Below are 14,711 nucleotides of genomic sequence, written 5' to 3'. Positions count from 1 at the left end.
AGAGATAGTGGTGAGCTGGATTTTCTCCATGACACACCAGAGCTGCCGGCTAGCCACTTTTCACTGTCGACCAGAGCGCTGCCGAAAATGGATGAGGGTGGTGAAAGGTGAGTATTACACATGGCTCAGGGAACTTAGATTTAAAGGGAACCTGTCAGGTCCCTTATGCGTTCTGAACTACAAGCAGGGTGATGTGTGGCCTAGTAACCCCTTCCTACCCATCCCTGTGTTGTAATACTGTGTAATATGAATGTTTAAAACTGTTATATTAGTTACGTGTTCCCTATGTAAATAAGCAGAGGGTCTAGTCCCCTGGGCGTCTCATCGCCCTGTAGGCGTTTGCACGTTTTCCGTCGTATCACGTCCCTGTGGGCGTGATACCATGGATTTACATGAGTGATCTCAGTCGCTCCTTGAGATCCCGTGCATGCACACTTACCATTCCCCCCGCAGCCTTATCAGGGTGCTTGCCTCTCTGCTTCAGACGCGCTCTGCACATGCTCAGAAAGACTCCTGTGGGTGTGATACCGTGAGTTTACATGAGTGACGTCACTATCAGCTCCTGGAGATCCCGTGTGCGCGCTTGCCATTCCCGCAGCTTTATCAGGGTGCTTGTCGGCTTCAGACGTGCACTGCACATGCTCAGAAGACTCCTGCGGTTCCAGTTATGCGCAGTGCGCGTCTGAAGCCGAGAAGCAGGCACTGGCTGACAAGGCTGCGGGAATGGTAAGGGTGCACGCGCGGGATTTCAAGGAGCACAACGGTGACGTCACAGATGTAAACCCATGGTATCACACCCACAGGGGCAGGATACCACGGGAAACATGCAAACACCCACAGGGGGCTAGAGCCCCTACTCATTTACATACGGAACACATAAGTAATAAAACATATTTTTATACATGCACATTACACACTATTACAACACAGGGATGGGTGGGAAGGGGTTACTAGGCCACACATCACTCTGCTTGAAGGTTAGAAGGCATAAGGGACCTCACAGGTTTCTTTAAAGCAGTACTCCAGTGGTGCAATAAAAAAACACTGTAGTGGTGCTTTAAACAGCAGTGATCAGAGCTGCAGTCGCTGCTGTTAGACGTACATGCCGGCTATATAACACAGTAGCTCCATGTACGCCCTCCCTGATTGTGGGGTGTTTCTCAGCTCACTTTATATAAGGCTATGTGTCCACGCTGCGGATTTCTCGCGGATTTTGCCGCGGATTTACCGCGGATTTTCCGAAAATCTGCAGCAGCGGCACTTCCAAGCCATTTCAATGACATTTTGGAAATGCTGTGTCCATGCTGCGGATTTTTCCGCGGCGGATTTGCCGCGGATTTGGATCCGGAAAAATCTGCAGCATGTCAATTATTGTTGCGGATTTTGGGTATAGAATGGGGGAGAAAAAAAAATCCGCGGCAAAAATAAGGTGCGGATTTGCCGCGAAAGTCGCGGATTTTCATGCAGAAAAATCCGCAGGTACATTCTACCGTGGACACATAGCCTAAGGATGTAGGGGTTATGGCTGTTTAGAGGTTTCTGTAGAACTCCAATGTGTCAATCATGAGAAATCTAGTTGTAGAAGCTCAATGTGCCTGCGAATTCTACCCTAGATTTCTCATAATTGCCATCTCTATAGAAACCCAAGCAGAATCTCTTAATTACAATGAAGGGATGTATGGTGTATCTGGTAAGTTCACACCAGCACGTCCGGTGACGGGCGAGAAGGGAAGGAAGTGTCTGTGCTCATCTGATTGCAGGAAGCTGATGGAAGTAATGGCCTGTGTCTTGTGACCCATGCGGTTTTGTGTAAGGAAGCCTCTGACTGTCACAGGGACGGGTCACTATAGTTAATATTGGAGTCTTTCTAAATTACATTGTAATTGCTATTGGGACAAGACGTCTCAGATCTCTACTGAATCGGTTTGTCACCAGCTGTGTGCCCCACCCTATAAAGCAAAAAAGTGGTAGAAAGCCACTACTATTAATTCCACGTCACCTGTCTGGTGGCTCATTGCCAGCTTCACGTTTAGTAAGGTTTGCTCAGAAGGACCTGCTGCCAAAAGGGAGTAACTTTCCACATGTACATGGTTCTTACAGGAACCACCCTAAATTATGTAACATGAGCCCTGCAGCCCATCAGTGGCCCCTGATGGGCAGCAGCGGTCTTGTGACATCACAATTTCACATGACCGCCAGGAGACTTCTCACTGGAGCACTGCAAATTCAGGAGGTATGTAAATGTAGTCATTCTCTGAGCATTGAAAGGGGGGGTCCTTCAGTATTGTCCTGTCATAAAGGGTGGTCTGAGATGAACATTTCATTTTAATCCTAAATGTATTTAATCTCTTCATATTTTAATTAAAAACTCCCGATCATTCCCTCAGTATGCAATCTAACATATATATGCGTGTGTATGTATGTGTGTATGTATGTGTGTATGTATACATACATACATACATACATACATACATACATACATACATACATACATTCTCACCCCCTTTGGGTGGTTATTTGTCCTTCCTAATTCTCGGGTCCTCTGCCAGAGGCCTGGCAGTTTGAGAGTGTATATATAATTTTCCTTGTACCTACTTATGGTTTGATGATCTTGTTTTAAAAGCCCCACAGAGCATGATGGGATACTCAAATAAGACTTCGGGGGCAGAGGCTGTGGTCACTGCTGCAGCTTTTGTGCCCACTCTAAAGCGAAGCGTCATCAGTGATCTCTGTTTCAGGGGCTGGACTCGTCCTCTGAGTGTGTCTGTTGTTAATTCTGACATAAGCTCAGTAGAACTTCCTTATCACTGGGTGATATTACTTTCAATGCACAGTGGCAGTGCACTCCCTCACCAGCTCTACTGAGAATTGCCGAGCTGGTAAGAGAGTGCTTGCTTTTCTCCTTACAAAGATGACATCACTGACAGCGTGCTCTTTTGCCGGGTCATCAATTCTCATCAGAGCTGTAGAGAGGGAGTGCACTGACACTGTGCATTGAAACTAATATCACATAGTGATGAGGGTGCTCCAAAATCAGAATTGACAACTGGCGCAAACTCCGTGGAGCAGCAACGAGCTGCACATGAAATGGACGTCACTGATGACGCTTCATTTTAGGGTGGGGACAGAGGCTGCAGCAGAGAGGGAACAACAGGGACTTTGTAATTAAATTATAATAGAAAATACCTTAGATTATTACATTAAATAGGAGTAAAATAAATGTTAGTTTCAGACCATCCCTTTAGGTAGGGGTTGTGCATGAGTGGCCTACCAGTTTATGAAAAAATGTGCTGCCAAAGGTGTACGTTAGATTAGATGTAATGTGATTGGTGCACAGCTATATGATTACTGTACTGTCAGCATTCATCAAGTTTGGCCAGGCTGATCAAGACCAGACTCCTGAACCTCAGACGTGGACACCATCCAGTTTGGATGCAAAGTAACCTTTGATGGAGACAATGATTCAAGATCTCTGCTTGCTCTCATGCAGTAGGAACCGCTGTTTACCCTCGGTGGATGCCATGTGATGGACATGGGTGCACAATTTGTACAAGACACCTCTCTGATAACTGTACTGTAACCGTGCACCATGTGTCCATTACATGATTGAGGCACATTTAGCGTTCCTATTGAACGACAGCAAGCAGAGATCCTGAAAACAGAGGCGGCGTAAAGATTTTCATCATAAAGCTCCTCTTTCAGCCCTGAGTGATGTGTGGTTTCGGATGTGGTATCTTCCTGCCCATGAGATCAATGTCCCTCCATCACTCCAGGGATGCTCTGCCTGTAACTTCATCGATTGCTGCTCTTTGATTGCATTACAGCGGCTGTGACAAGCCTCCATTAGTATAATGCTGTAATACGATGAGTGCAGTGTGCGGCTTTCTTCACAGAACACATAAATTGTATCTGACAGGTCTGACCTTGTCCTGCTGGTCGCGGAGGTGGTGTATGGTAGAAATCCACACTGCACCTGACTCTGCTGACGTCACTGGTCTTTACGGATGTTACTTCCGCAGGATTTTTCCTGTAAACCACCTCGGACTCTACTGTGGACCTGCACTAAAAACCCACTCTTAAATTAAAGGGTTCCCCCCAATTTGGCAGACTTCACCTATCCGCTTGGACCCCCGTTGCTCTGAAGTTCCCCAGTACACTGTCAGTCCATTCATTGTGTGTGGGAGATCGGTGGCAGTCTACTCTCCTATTTGTCAGTCCCATACTCTGGGATTTGAGCTCTGCGCAGATGCACCACTGTCATCCCATGGAAGATGGGCCACTTCAGAGCTCTGTTCATGGGAGCACTCGGGCCCCCAGCAATCCACAAGTTGTTGCCTATCCTGTAAACATGAGACAGCTCCTTATTCACTGCAGATCAGTCTTCAACTGCTGGAGATCAGCTGTCATTTACAGGGAATGGCACACCTGGATGTACAGCATTACATGCTGTCCGTTTTAGATGAATTACCAGCCATGTAATGCTTGGTCTTACTGTGTCCACCAGAGCCATTCTGTCCTGTTTTATAGATGTCCATATTTGACCCTAATTGGCCCTATGGACTTTGTCATAGTAAACAGCTTTCTGGCGCCGCCTAGGCCTGGCTCTGTGGGGCCCTCTTCCGGCGCCGCCTAGGCCTGGCTCTGTGGCAGCCCCCTTTCTGGTCGCCGCCTAGGCCTGGCTCTGTGGGAGCCCCCTTTCTGGTCGCCGCCTAGGCCTGGCTCTGTGGGAGCCCCCTTTCTGGTCGCCGCCTAGGCCTGGCTCTGTGGGAGCCCCCTTTCTGGTCGCCGCCTAGGCCTGGCTCTGTGGCAGCCCCCTTTCTGGCGCCGCCTAGGCCTGGCTCTGTGGCAGCCCCCTTTCTGGCGCCGCCTAGGCCTGGCTCTGTGGCAGCCCCCTTTCTGGCGCCGCCTAGGCCTGGCTCTGTGGCAGCCCCCTTTCTGGCGCCGCCTAGGCCTGGCTCTGTGGGAGCCCCCTTTCTGGTCGCCGCCTAGGCCTGGCTCTGTGGGAGCCCCCTTTCTGGTCGCCGCCTAGGCCTGGCTCTGTGGGAGCCCCCTTTCTGGTCGCCGCCTAGGCCTGGCTCTGTGGGAGCCCCCTTTCTGGTCGCCGCCTAGGCCTGGCTCTGTGGCAGCCCCCTTTCTGGCGCCGCCTAGGCCTGGCTCTGTGGCAGCCCCCTTTCTGGCGCCGCCTAGGCCTGGCTCTGTGGGAGCCCCCTTTCTGGTCGCCGCCTAGGCCTGGCTCTGTGGGAGCCCCCTTTCTGGTCGCCGCCTAGGCCTGGCTCTGTGGGAGCCCCCTTTCTGGTCGCCGCCTAGGCCTGGCTCTGTGGGAGCCCCCTTTCTGGCGCCGCCTAGGCCTGGCTCTGTGGAAATCTGCACAGCACAGATAGATGGGCCTTGTAGAGAGCTGTACAGAGCAGGTAGAAATATGTTGCAAGGAGCCCATTACACAGCCAGTCAGCTCTTGCACTTCAGTAATGCAGCTCCCACTGATGGCACTGCTGCCTCCCGGGATGATGTGCTTCTTGGCCTCTTACTGTGGCTAATCAGTGACTTTTTTTCCCACTGAATTGTGTGCACTTATTGCTGGCTGTGCCATAGTTTGCCACTAACTGTGATATGTTGAAAAATAGGGTGTGCTGTATATATCTATAATATGCAGGAATCTGCAGGAAAAAAACACACAAACCTGCAATAAATTCCCCGCTGCTGACCTGAAGATTAATTGCTTAGATTTTCACTATTTATTGGATCCTGTGCTGGTCATTGTTGGCTCTTGTTGCGGTGCTTTTTTTCCTACTTTCATCTGTACTGATGTGATTGACGTTTCCTGACGTTAGGTAATGTACCTGACGTATTCCCAGATGTCTGACTCTCGAATAGCTCCATTTTTTTTAAAGACTATGTATATTTTTTACTGTGTAGGTTTACTAGGTGTATTTTATGAAATGGCGCAATATATTCAAAGCCAATTATTACAGTATGGTTCATGTGTCTTCTGAAGCATTCATGTATTACAAGACATCGCAAGCTGCTTTGTACTGTTACATTCGGCTCACACGTGCAGTCTTCTGCTCCTTTCATATGATCACTTTTGAGATGTGTTTTTAGTTTAAGGGTATCTACCCTCATAGGACATCATAGAAAGCTGAATATAATGATACCTGCGTTTTGATGTCTTACATAAAAATATGGATTTTTCTGTAACCAAGTTACGATCTATCGTCCAGACCCTGATCTGAATGAGTATCGGCCTCCAGAGACTTTAAATGAAATGGGGTGATGTGACCGAAATTGGTTAACCCTTGTGTTGCTGAATTTGTCATTTACTCTCTAAATTATGATAATGCCTTTATTGCAGGCTGCGGAGACCGCAAGTCTCGAGGAGCATTTCCAAGGATGGGGTGAGGTGGTCCTGCTTGCTGACCGTGCCCTGCGCTGGGAGAAGCCTTGGTTTCCAGCTGCTATAATGGGGGCAGTGTCCTTTATATTCCTGTAAGTAAATATACAAAGGGTTGTTCCCTGCATATTGTATGACATCCTATAGGGTGAACCCGTTCCTTTCCACTACAGCAGCTAACAGATAGGAAGTGATGCCGGATATTTGTGGTTCTATGGGTTGTTAAAGAGGACCAACCATCAGAATTTCCATATATAAACTAATGCCAGTGCTATACTGGCACTATCATGCTGATTCTATATATACATTTAGTTCTGAGATCTGATGTATAGTTTCTGAAATACAGGCAAGTAAAGTTTGTGAAATGCACTTGGTAGCAGCTATAGAATATCTAATAGGTGGGTTGGGTTTTGCTAGTTATTCCCGCCCCTGTCTGCTGCCTGTCCTTCCTCCCCCTGTCTCTGTTATTACAGAGGGTAGGAAGGACAGGCAGCAGACAGGAATAACTAGCAAAACCTGACCCACCTAGTAGATATTCCGTTGCACCTCTCAAGAAGTAACACTGCATTTCATGAACTTTACTTGCTTGTATTTCAGAAACTATACATCAGATCTCATAACTAAAGGTATATTTGGAATCAGTATGATAGTGCCAGTATAGCACTGGCTTTAGTTTATATAGGAAAATCCTGGTGGTTGGTTCCCTTTAAGACAATCCGTGAAGGGTCCTCACCAGTTAGTCTGTCCTCAGCTGTTTCATCCTTATACTCTAAGGCCTCGATTCTTTGAGTTGGAGGAAGATGAGCTGAATTCTTTACGTGGGAGTCTCATTTATGAATTTGGTGCATCTTTCAACCACTGCGTGCCACCACCAGAAATGTATGCCAGGCAGGCGCTGGTCTGCCAAGCTCTGGCCACGTTTCAAATGGATGACGGAACTATCGGGGTCTGACGTAAAAACACCAAGTTACTAATTTCCTGAGCATGAGTTCCCTTTAATTGGCTACATATCAGCTTCCTAATGCCCAACAGGGGGGGCAGCATGAAATCCTGACCTGATCGGGTGCCTCGTTAGAGAACTAGGTCCCCCTCCCCCATAACTAATGTTCTAATTTTAACATTCATTCTGCTCAAAATGTGTTTCTTCCTCTGCAGGATGATCTACTACCTGGATCCATCAGTGCTCTCTGGGGTCTCCTGCTTCATTATGTGTCTGTGTCTGGCCGACTATCTTGTTCCAACACTGGCTCCCAGGATTTTCGGTTCCAACACATGGTTAGTAAAATCATGGTCTTTCTGTCCCCCCTCCACCCCCACCCCCCCTTCAAAAAGTTGAAACTGCTTTTTGTGTATATACCAGTCTTAGTATTTCAGGAACAGTCATGATTTCCATTCTCTGTAATTCCTATCCACTCTTCCTTTTTTGAATGGGAACTTTCTGTTAATCAGCATTCTGCCTGCCCTATAGGTGCTGGAACTTTCCTCCTAACATTTCCCAGCATGCACTGCACCTGCCATACCTAAAAGAGGGAGGAACGTCCATCTCCAGTTCCTGTAATCTGCTGCTAGAGCTGGATTACCTCCTGATAACAGGCAATAAATGATAAAAAATAAGACGCCTAATAACAGCACTTTGGAGATTTTTTTTTTTGATTTTTTTTTTTCTCTCCCCTGAAAACCTTTTTGGTTGGGAAAGGAAAATGCATTTTGGCACTGATGAGTGTGAAGGCCTTCATATACATGAGAATTTGGCCAGCCAAATCCGTCTAAAATGTATGGGGCCCCTGACTGCTGATCCTTTCATTCTCCATGAGCTAATCCACCAAAAGAGTCCTAGAGAAGACCTGGCAGACCAAGCACTCCTGTGTATGGGAGAGTCGGGCAGATAGCTGGTGTATGGGGGAACTTAATCAATTGTGTCCATTTACAACTTTCATGGGCTGTTACATTAAAGGGACTGCACAGAATGACTGTTCAAACAAAGCACAGGCGCTTGGTGCAACATTTCAGTGCACCTTCCCACCTACTTGTTTTCCACCTATCTCTGTCCTTGGCTGTCTATATAACAGCTCGGGCTTCAATCAAAGGAGGAGGTGAGGGTGTAGATAGAAAACATGTAGGTGGGGTGATAGGTTTAAAGGGAATCTTCCATCAGGTTTCTGCCACCTAATCTGAGAGCAATTGATATAACAGCTTGGTATCCACCAATAATAAATACGCCTAAAATATAGCTTTTAATAAATATAAAATAAAGGACCAGACATACATATATAGCGCAATTGCGCCTAAAAATTGTCAGTTGTGATATCCTATATCTGGAGTATTAGGAAAATACTATCACAGACAATAACTAATAGGCAATAGATTAGTCGGCATTAGATAACCCTCATTAGGTAATGGATGGAGGGAAATAAAAGGCAACAATCTCACCCGTCTTCACTTCACTTAGGGGTGAGTGTTCCTCAGCCGCAAAAGGGTGTAGGACACGGAGTTGCCACATCAATAAGATCCTGTGGCTTCCAAATGTGTTCCACGGGTTCTCTTTACAAACAACTCCGATGTAATATAATGGAAACTTTTTCCTTTTCTCAACGCGTTTCAATAAATCAATAAATCATCAGGAGAATTAGAAAAGAAATGTGGTGTCTTTTAATGGAACCGGCATATCCGCCGTAAGGTTCAGACACCCATCCGATGCCACATTGCTATGTCACTCCTAGGACCGGCACATCAGCCACTATATGGGTCCAAAGAAAATCAAATGAGTCTCCAAAAAACAAAGGCAAACGGCCTCACAACATCAAACAATATCAGTTCGGAAGGCCACATGCAGTTTGCATACTTACCAAGGTCCTGACACATCGTCTATAAAACGACACCAAAGGAGTATCTTGTCTGTTGGGATAGATGAGTCCTCTCCAAAGATAATAGTCTCCTCCCACCAGCCCAGGGTAAGGTTAGCATACGACGGGGCACTAGGATTCCCCATCGCTGTGCCCCTGAGCTGGTGGAAGAAGGAGCCCCCAAACGTAAAGGTGTTACATTTAAGGCCAAAGTCCAACAATTCCAAAACAAAGCCATTGTGACCATCATACTGTCTACCTCTACTTCTGAGGAAATATTCAACTGCCCTCAAACCATCTTGATGTCTTATAGAAGAATAGAGTGCTTCAACATCAATACTCACAAGTAGAGTCTCATCATCTAACACCACGCCCTCCAATTTTTTCAAAAGGTCCGTGGTGTCACGTAAGTATGACCCAAGGGCCAGCACAAACGGTCTCAATACCTTATCCACATAGATCCCCACATTCTGGGTAATACCACCAATTCCAGAGACTATAGGTCTCCCACGAAGGGGATGAAGGCCCTTATGAATTTTTGGGAGACAATAGAAAGTTGGAGTAATTGGGGAAGTTGGTAACAGGAACTCGAACTCAGACTTGGCTATAAGATTGCTTTCCAATGCTCTCTCAAGAATTACTCGTAGTTTCTTAATATAGCTGATGGTGGGGTTGCCCTTGAGTTTTTCATAATTATCTGTATCTTTAAGTATATCTAAACATAGGGTCTTGTATTTACATGTGTCCATTAGTACAACATTTCCCCCCTTGTCAGATTCCTTAATTACTATATCATCATCCCCTTCCAAATCCATCAGGGAGTCCATTTCAGACTTACTGAGGTTGAATTTTCTCCTGTGTTTACTCATAAGGGATTCAAGATCCCTAGTCACTAGGTTGGAAAAGATGTCAATAGAATTGACATCACAGGTGATAGGTGGCATCTTTTTACTTTTCAATTTAAGGTCTGTGAAGGGGCCCTTTAACACCATATTCGGGTCCAAGTCTGACAGATTGAATAGAAACCTCACATCCTCAAGGATATCCTCAGATATCCCCATTTCTCTAGCAACTTTTTTATTTTCAAGTGAAAAGTGTTTTTTCCATTTTAGCTTTCTAATAAATAGATTCAAGTCCTTGACCGCCTCAAACAAATTGAAGTCCGTGGTAGGGACGAACGAAAGTCCTTTGCTTAGGACCGTCATAGCCCCTAACACTAACTCCCCCCCCCCCCCCCCCCTTCCTAGTCCATCTGGACCACATCAATTAAATTGTTGTCTTAAAATTGTCCGCTTTTACCATAATGGCCTGGCCATATCTAATCTGGATTATCAAAACCTGGGACAAGGTGTCACGGGGCATGATTCTGGGGAATACTTGCTCTGTCAAGATTCCCGTATTGGACGACAGCAGGCTGATGTGCCTGCTGCACTGTAAGAGGCAGCGGCCGTTCATCTGCGCATGCGCGGAGCGTCCTGCGTTCCAGGACTCTTCCTGGGTCTCATGCGTCTCAACACGGGATGACCCGCAGGAAGTGGGCGGGCACCCGTGGGACGGATGTGACGTCACACGCCTGGTTTCAGAGCGGCAATGCTCTGTTATTTAAACCTGATGCCGGCGCTTGGTACGGTGGCATAGTACCAGTTAGCGCCACGTGTCAGGACCTTGGTAAGTATGCAAACTGCATGTGGCCTTCGAACTGATATTGTTTGATGTTGTGAGGCCGTTTGCCTTTGTTTTTTGGAGACTCATTTGATTTTCTTTGGACCCATATAGTGGCTGATGTGCCGGTCCTAGGAGTGACATAGCAATGTGGCATCGGATGGGTGTCTGAACCTTACGGCGGATATGCCGGTTCCATTAAAAGACACCACATTTCTTTTCTAATTCTCCTGATGATTTATTGATTTATTGAAACGCGTTGAGAAAAGGAAAAAGTTTCCATTATATTACATCGGAGTTGTTTGTAAAGAGAACCCGTGGAACACATTTGGAAGCCACAGGATCTTATTGATGTGGCAACTCCGTGTCCTACACCCTTTTGCGGCTGAGGAACACTCACCCCTAATGAAGTGAAGACGGGTGAGATTGTTGCCTTTTATTTCCCTCCATCCATTACCTAATGAGGGTTATCTAATGCCGACTAATCTATTGCCTATTAGTTATTGTCTGTGATAGTATTTTCCTAATACTCCAGATATAGGATATCACAACTGACAATTTTTAGGCGCAATTGCGCTATATATGTATGTCTGGTCCTTTATTTTATTTTATATTTATTAAAAGCTATATTTTAGGCGTATTTATTATTGGTGGATACCAAGCTGTTATATCAATTGTTCATACGGTATATCCATATCCAGTTGCTTTATTCTAATCTGAGAGCAGCATAATGTAGGGGCAGAGATCCTGATTCCAGCGATGTCACTTACTGGTCTGCTTAGTGTAATTTTGATAAAATCACTGTTTAATCAGCAGTAGATTATCGTTACTTCCAGGTAGTCCAGCATATTCATGAGCTTTGTATTACTGCTAGATCTGCAGCAGAGAAAACATTGATTTTATCAAGATGACCGCAAACAGCTCAGTAAGTGACACATCGCTGGAATCAGGGTCTCTATCTACATTGTGCTGCTCTCAGATGGGGGAGCAAAAACCTGCGGACAGATTCCCTTTAAATGTTCGCCCACACCTTGATGCAGTGAGTGCTTGTACTTGCAGGAGCCTCTCTTTAAAGGGGTGGCCAAAGTAAAAAATGTATTTTTCTTCGGCGCTCCATTGGGAGACCCAGACGATTGGGTGTATAGCTACTGCCTCCGGAGGCCACACAAAGCATTACACTAAAAAGTGTAAGGCCCCTCCCCTTCTGGCTATACACCCCCAGTGGGATCACTGGCTCACCAGTTTTCTGCTTTGTGCGAAGGAGGTCAGACATCCACGCATAGCTCCACTGTTTAGTCAACAGCAGCTGCTGACTATGTCGGATGGAAGAAAAGTGGGCCCATATGGGGTCCCCAGCATGCTCCCTTCTCACCCCACTTGTGGTTTGTAAGGTTGAGGTACCCATTGCGGGTACGGAGGCTGGAGCCCACATGCTGTTTTCCTTCCCCATCCCCCCTCAGGGCTCTGGGCGAAGTGGGATCTTACAGGTCTCCAGGCACTGAGACCGGGCTCCATCCACAGACCCAGGGAACCTGCTGGATATGGAGCTGAGTATCGTCAGGGACAGGCCCTGCTACATTAAGGTACTCTGTGTCCCCGGGCAAGCGCGCACACACACACCAGCATTGCTGGGAGTGTTAGTGCGCAGGGGGCAACAGCGCGGAGCGCTCGTGCTATTATTCACTACAGCTTTGCTGAGTGACTTTATGTATTCGGAACTGCCGCGCCGGCCGTTGCTGGTTGTTTTTGACATTGTGGCGCGGCTGGGACTTGTGGTGCGCCGGGGACTTCCGCGCTGGCCGTGCACATGGACGGCCGCGCTTATTACTCGAGTCCCCGGCTTTGCGGCCTAGTTTTCGTTTCGTTCCCGCCTCCAGCCCTACCAGTCAGGGGAGAGGCGGGACGCTGTGCAGACAGTCAGCGCCGAGGGCTGGAGTCTGCTTTGCATTCTCCAGCCCCCTTCACTGGACACAGTGGGACGCCAGTTTCCCGCTCTTGGCTGGGGCACGCCCACGGCCCGCCCCTCGTCACACGAGCTGGAGAAGGACGCCGGCAGCCATTCCTGCACGCAGTCCGAGCTGGGGAACGGAGACATGCTCTGGGCAACAACACAGGGCTCTGGCGACCACACACCCGCGTTATAGGCGGGCGGTAAGCAGCACCTGAAGTGCTGACCCCACTAAATACCGAAGTGTCCATTTGTATTTTATGCTTGTATGCTATACACTGCACTGTAGGTCGCTATCTTTGGCTATATGCCCTTCTAGATGGCGAGATAACAGCAGCGAAAACGCAAGGGTGCTAAGGCACAGGTTTTCTAGGCTGCTTGTATTGCATGGCTGAAGTGTTCATTTGTACTTATGCTTGTATGCTATACATTGCACTGTACGGTCGCTACTCTTGGCTATATTCTCCTAGAGGGCTGGACAACAGCAGCAAAAAAGCATGGGTGCCAAGGCACAGGCTTTATAGGCTGCTTGTACTGCATGTGCTGAAGTGTTCATTTGTATATATGCTTGTATGCTATACATTGCACTGTACGGTCGCTACTCTGGGCTATATTCTCCTAGATGGCTGGACAACAGCAGCAAAAAAGCAAGGGTGCCAAGGCACGGGCTTTCTATGCGGCTTGTATTGCATGTGCTGAAGTGTTTATGCTTGTATGCTATACATTGCATAGATGACTAGAATACAGCAGCAAAAAAGCAAGACAGGCTTTCTATGCTGCTTTTCCTGCATGTGATACTGTTCCACCGGCAGGTTCCACTGACCCCCATTGTGTGCAATGCTCCCCTGTAGCACTTGGTCAGCCGGGGTCTCTACTAGAGGTGGCCAAAGGAACCACCTGTGAACCCTGTCCAGGGACAGGGACGGAGATTGTCATGGGATGGAGACTTTGCAGTCCAGACAGGCCATGGGCAATCTTGATTAATGCTCCCTGGCCACCCTCATTTGGAACGCACTCAGTGCTCCGGGGGGGTCCCAGGCATTCAAAGGTGAAGGCTCTGACACGGACGGCAGTCCCAGACAGCCTAAGCTAACTCGCTGGGTGCGGCACTCGGCTTCATCACTGGTCAAGGTCCCAGCAGGACGACTCTCTGTATGATGAGGCAGACGTAGCTGATCAGGGCTTTGGTCCTGACACCGCTCTCAATCCGGATACACCGGATGGTGACGCCATAGTGAATGATCTTATAGCGTCCATCAATGGAATGTTGCATATTTCTCCCTCAGCTCCCCCAGTGGAGGAGTCAGCTTCACAGCAGGAGAAATCCCTTTTCAGTACTCATGCATAGATTGAGTACTTTTTCTGGCCACGCTGACTTCAGAGAAGCAGTTCAGAAACACCACGCTTACCAAATAAACGTTTTCTCCAAACGTATTAAGGATGCACGTTATCCCTTTACCCTGACGTGGTAAAGCACTGGACCCAGGGTCCAAAGGTGGATCCCCCAATCTCCAGGCTTGCGGCTAGATCCATAGTTGCAGTGGAGATGGGAATTCACTTAAAGATGCCATTGACAGACAGATAGACCTCTGGTTGAAATCTGTCTGTGTAGCTATCAGCGTGTCGGTTGCTCCGGCATTCGCAGCCGTATGGGCACTCTAACCTATTTCAGCTGGTCTTGCGCAGCTGCTCTTGAGCACATGTACATCTGTGCCGCAGGTGGTGTCCTTAACCTCGCAATGTCTGCATTGCGACTTACCCTAGTAATACTGTCCTGGGGGGACAGTCGAGGTTGGTCCTTCCCAGGCTCGGGCAAGTCCCAATGGTCCTCGTCTAAAAGGACTCAAAAGGCTCAGAGGGGCTCAGA

General features: G+C 47.6%; 1 protein-coding gene across 1 annotated transcript in view; it reads left to right on the top strand.

Moving 5' to 3' along the window:
• Positions 1-14,711, top strand: part of ARL6IP1 (ARL6 interacting reticulophagy regulator 1) — a 45,235-nt gene that overhangs the window by 3,824 nt on the left and 26,700 nt on the right. Inside the window, exons 2-3 of the mRNA XM_075319126.1 lie at positions 6,353-6,486; positions 7,547-7,666. Of these exons, the coding sequence (XP_075175241.1) occupies positions 6,353-6,486; positions 7,547-7,666 (254 nt within the window). The remainder of the gene's footprint in view (positions 1-6,352; positions 6,487-7,546; positions 7,667-14,711) is intronic.

Source organism: Anomaloglossus baeobatrachus, chromosome 7, assembly GCF_048569485.1.
Source record: "Anomaloglossus baeobatrachus isolate aAnoBae1 chromosome 7, aAnoBae1.hap1, whole genome shotgun sequence".
Lineage (NCBI taxonomy): Eukaryota > Metazoa > Chordata > Amphibia > Anura > Aromobatidae > Anomaloglossus > Anomaloglossus baeobatrachus.
The sequence above is the reverse complement of the archived record's forward strand: the minus strand, read 5'-3'. Positions and strand labels throughout refer to the sequence as shown.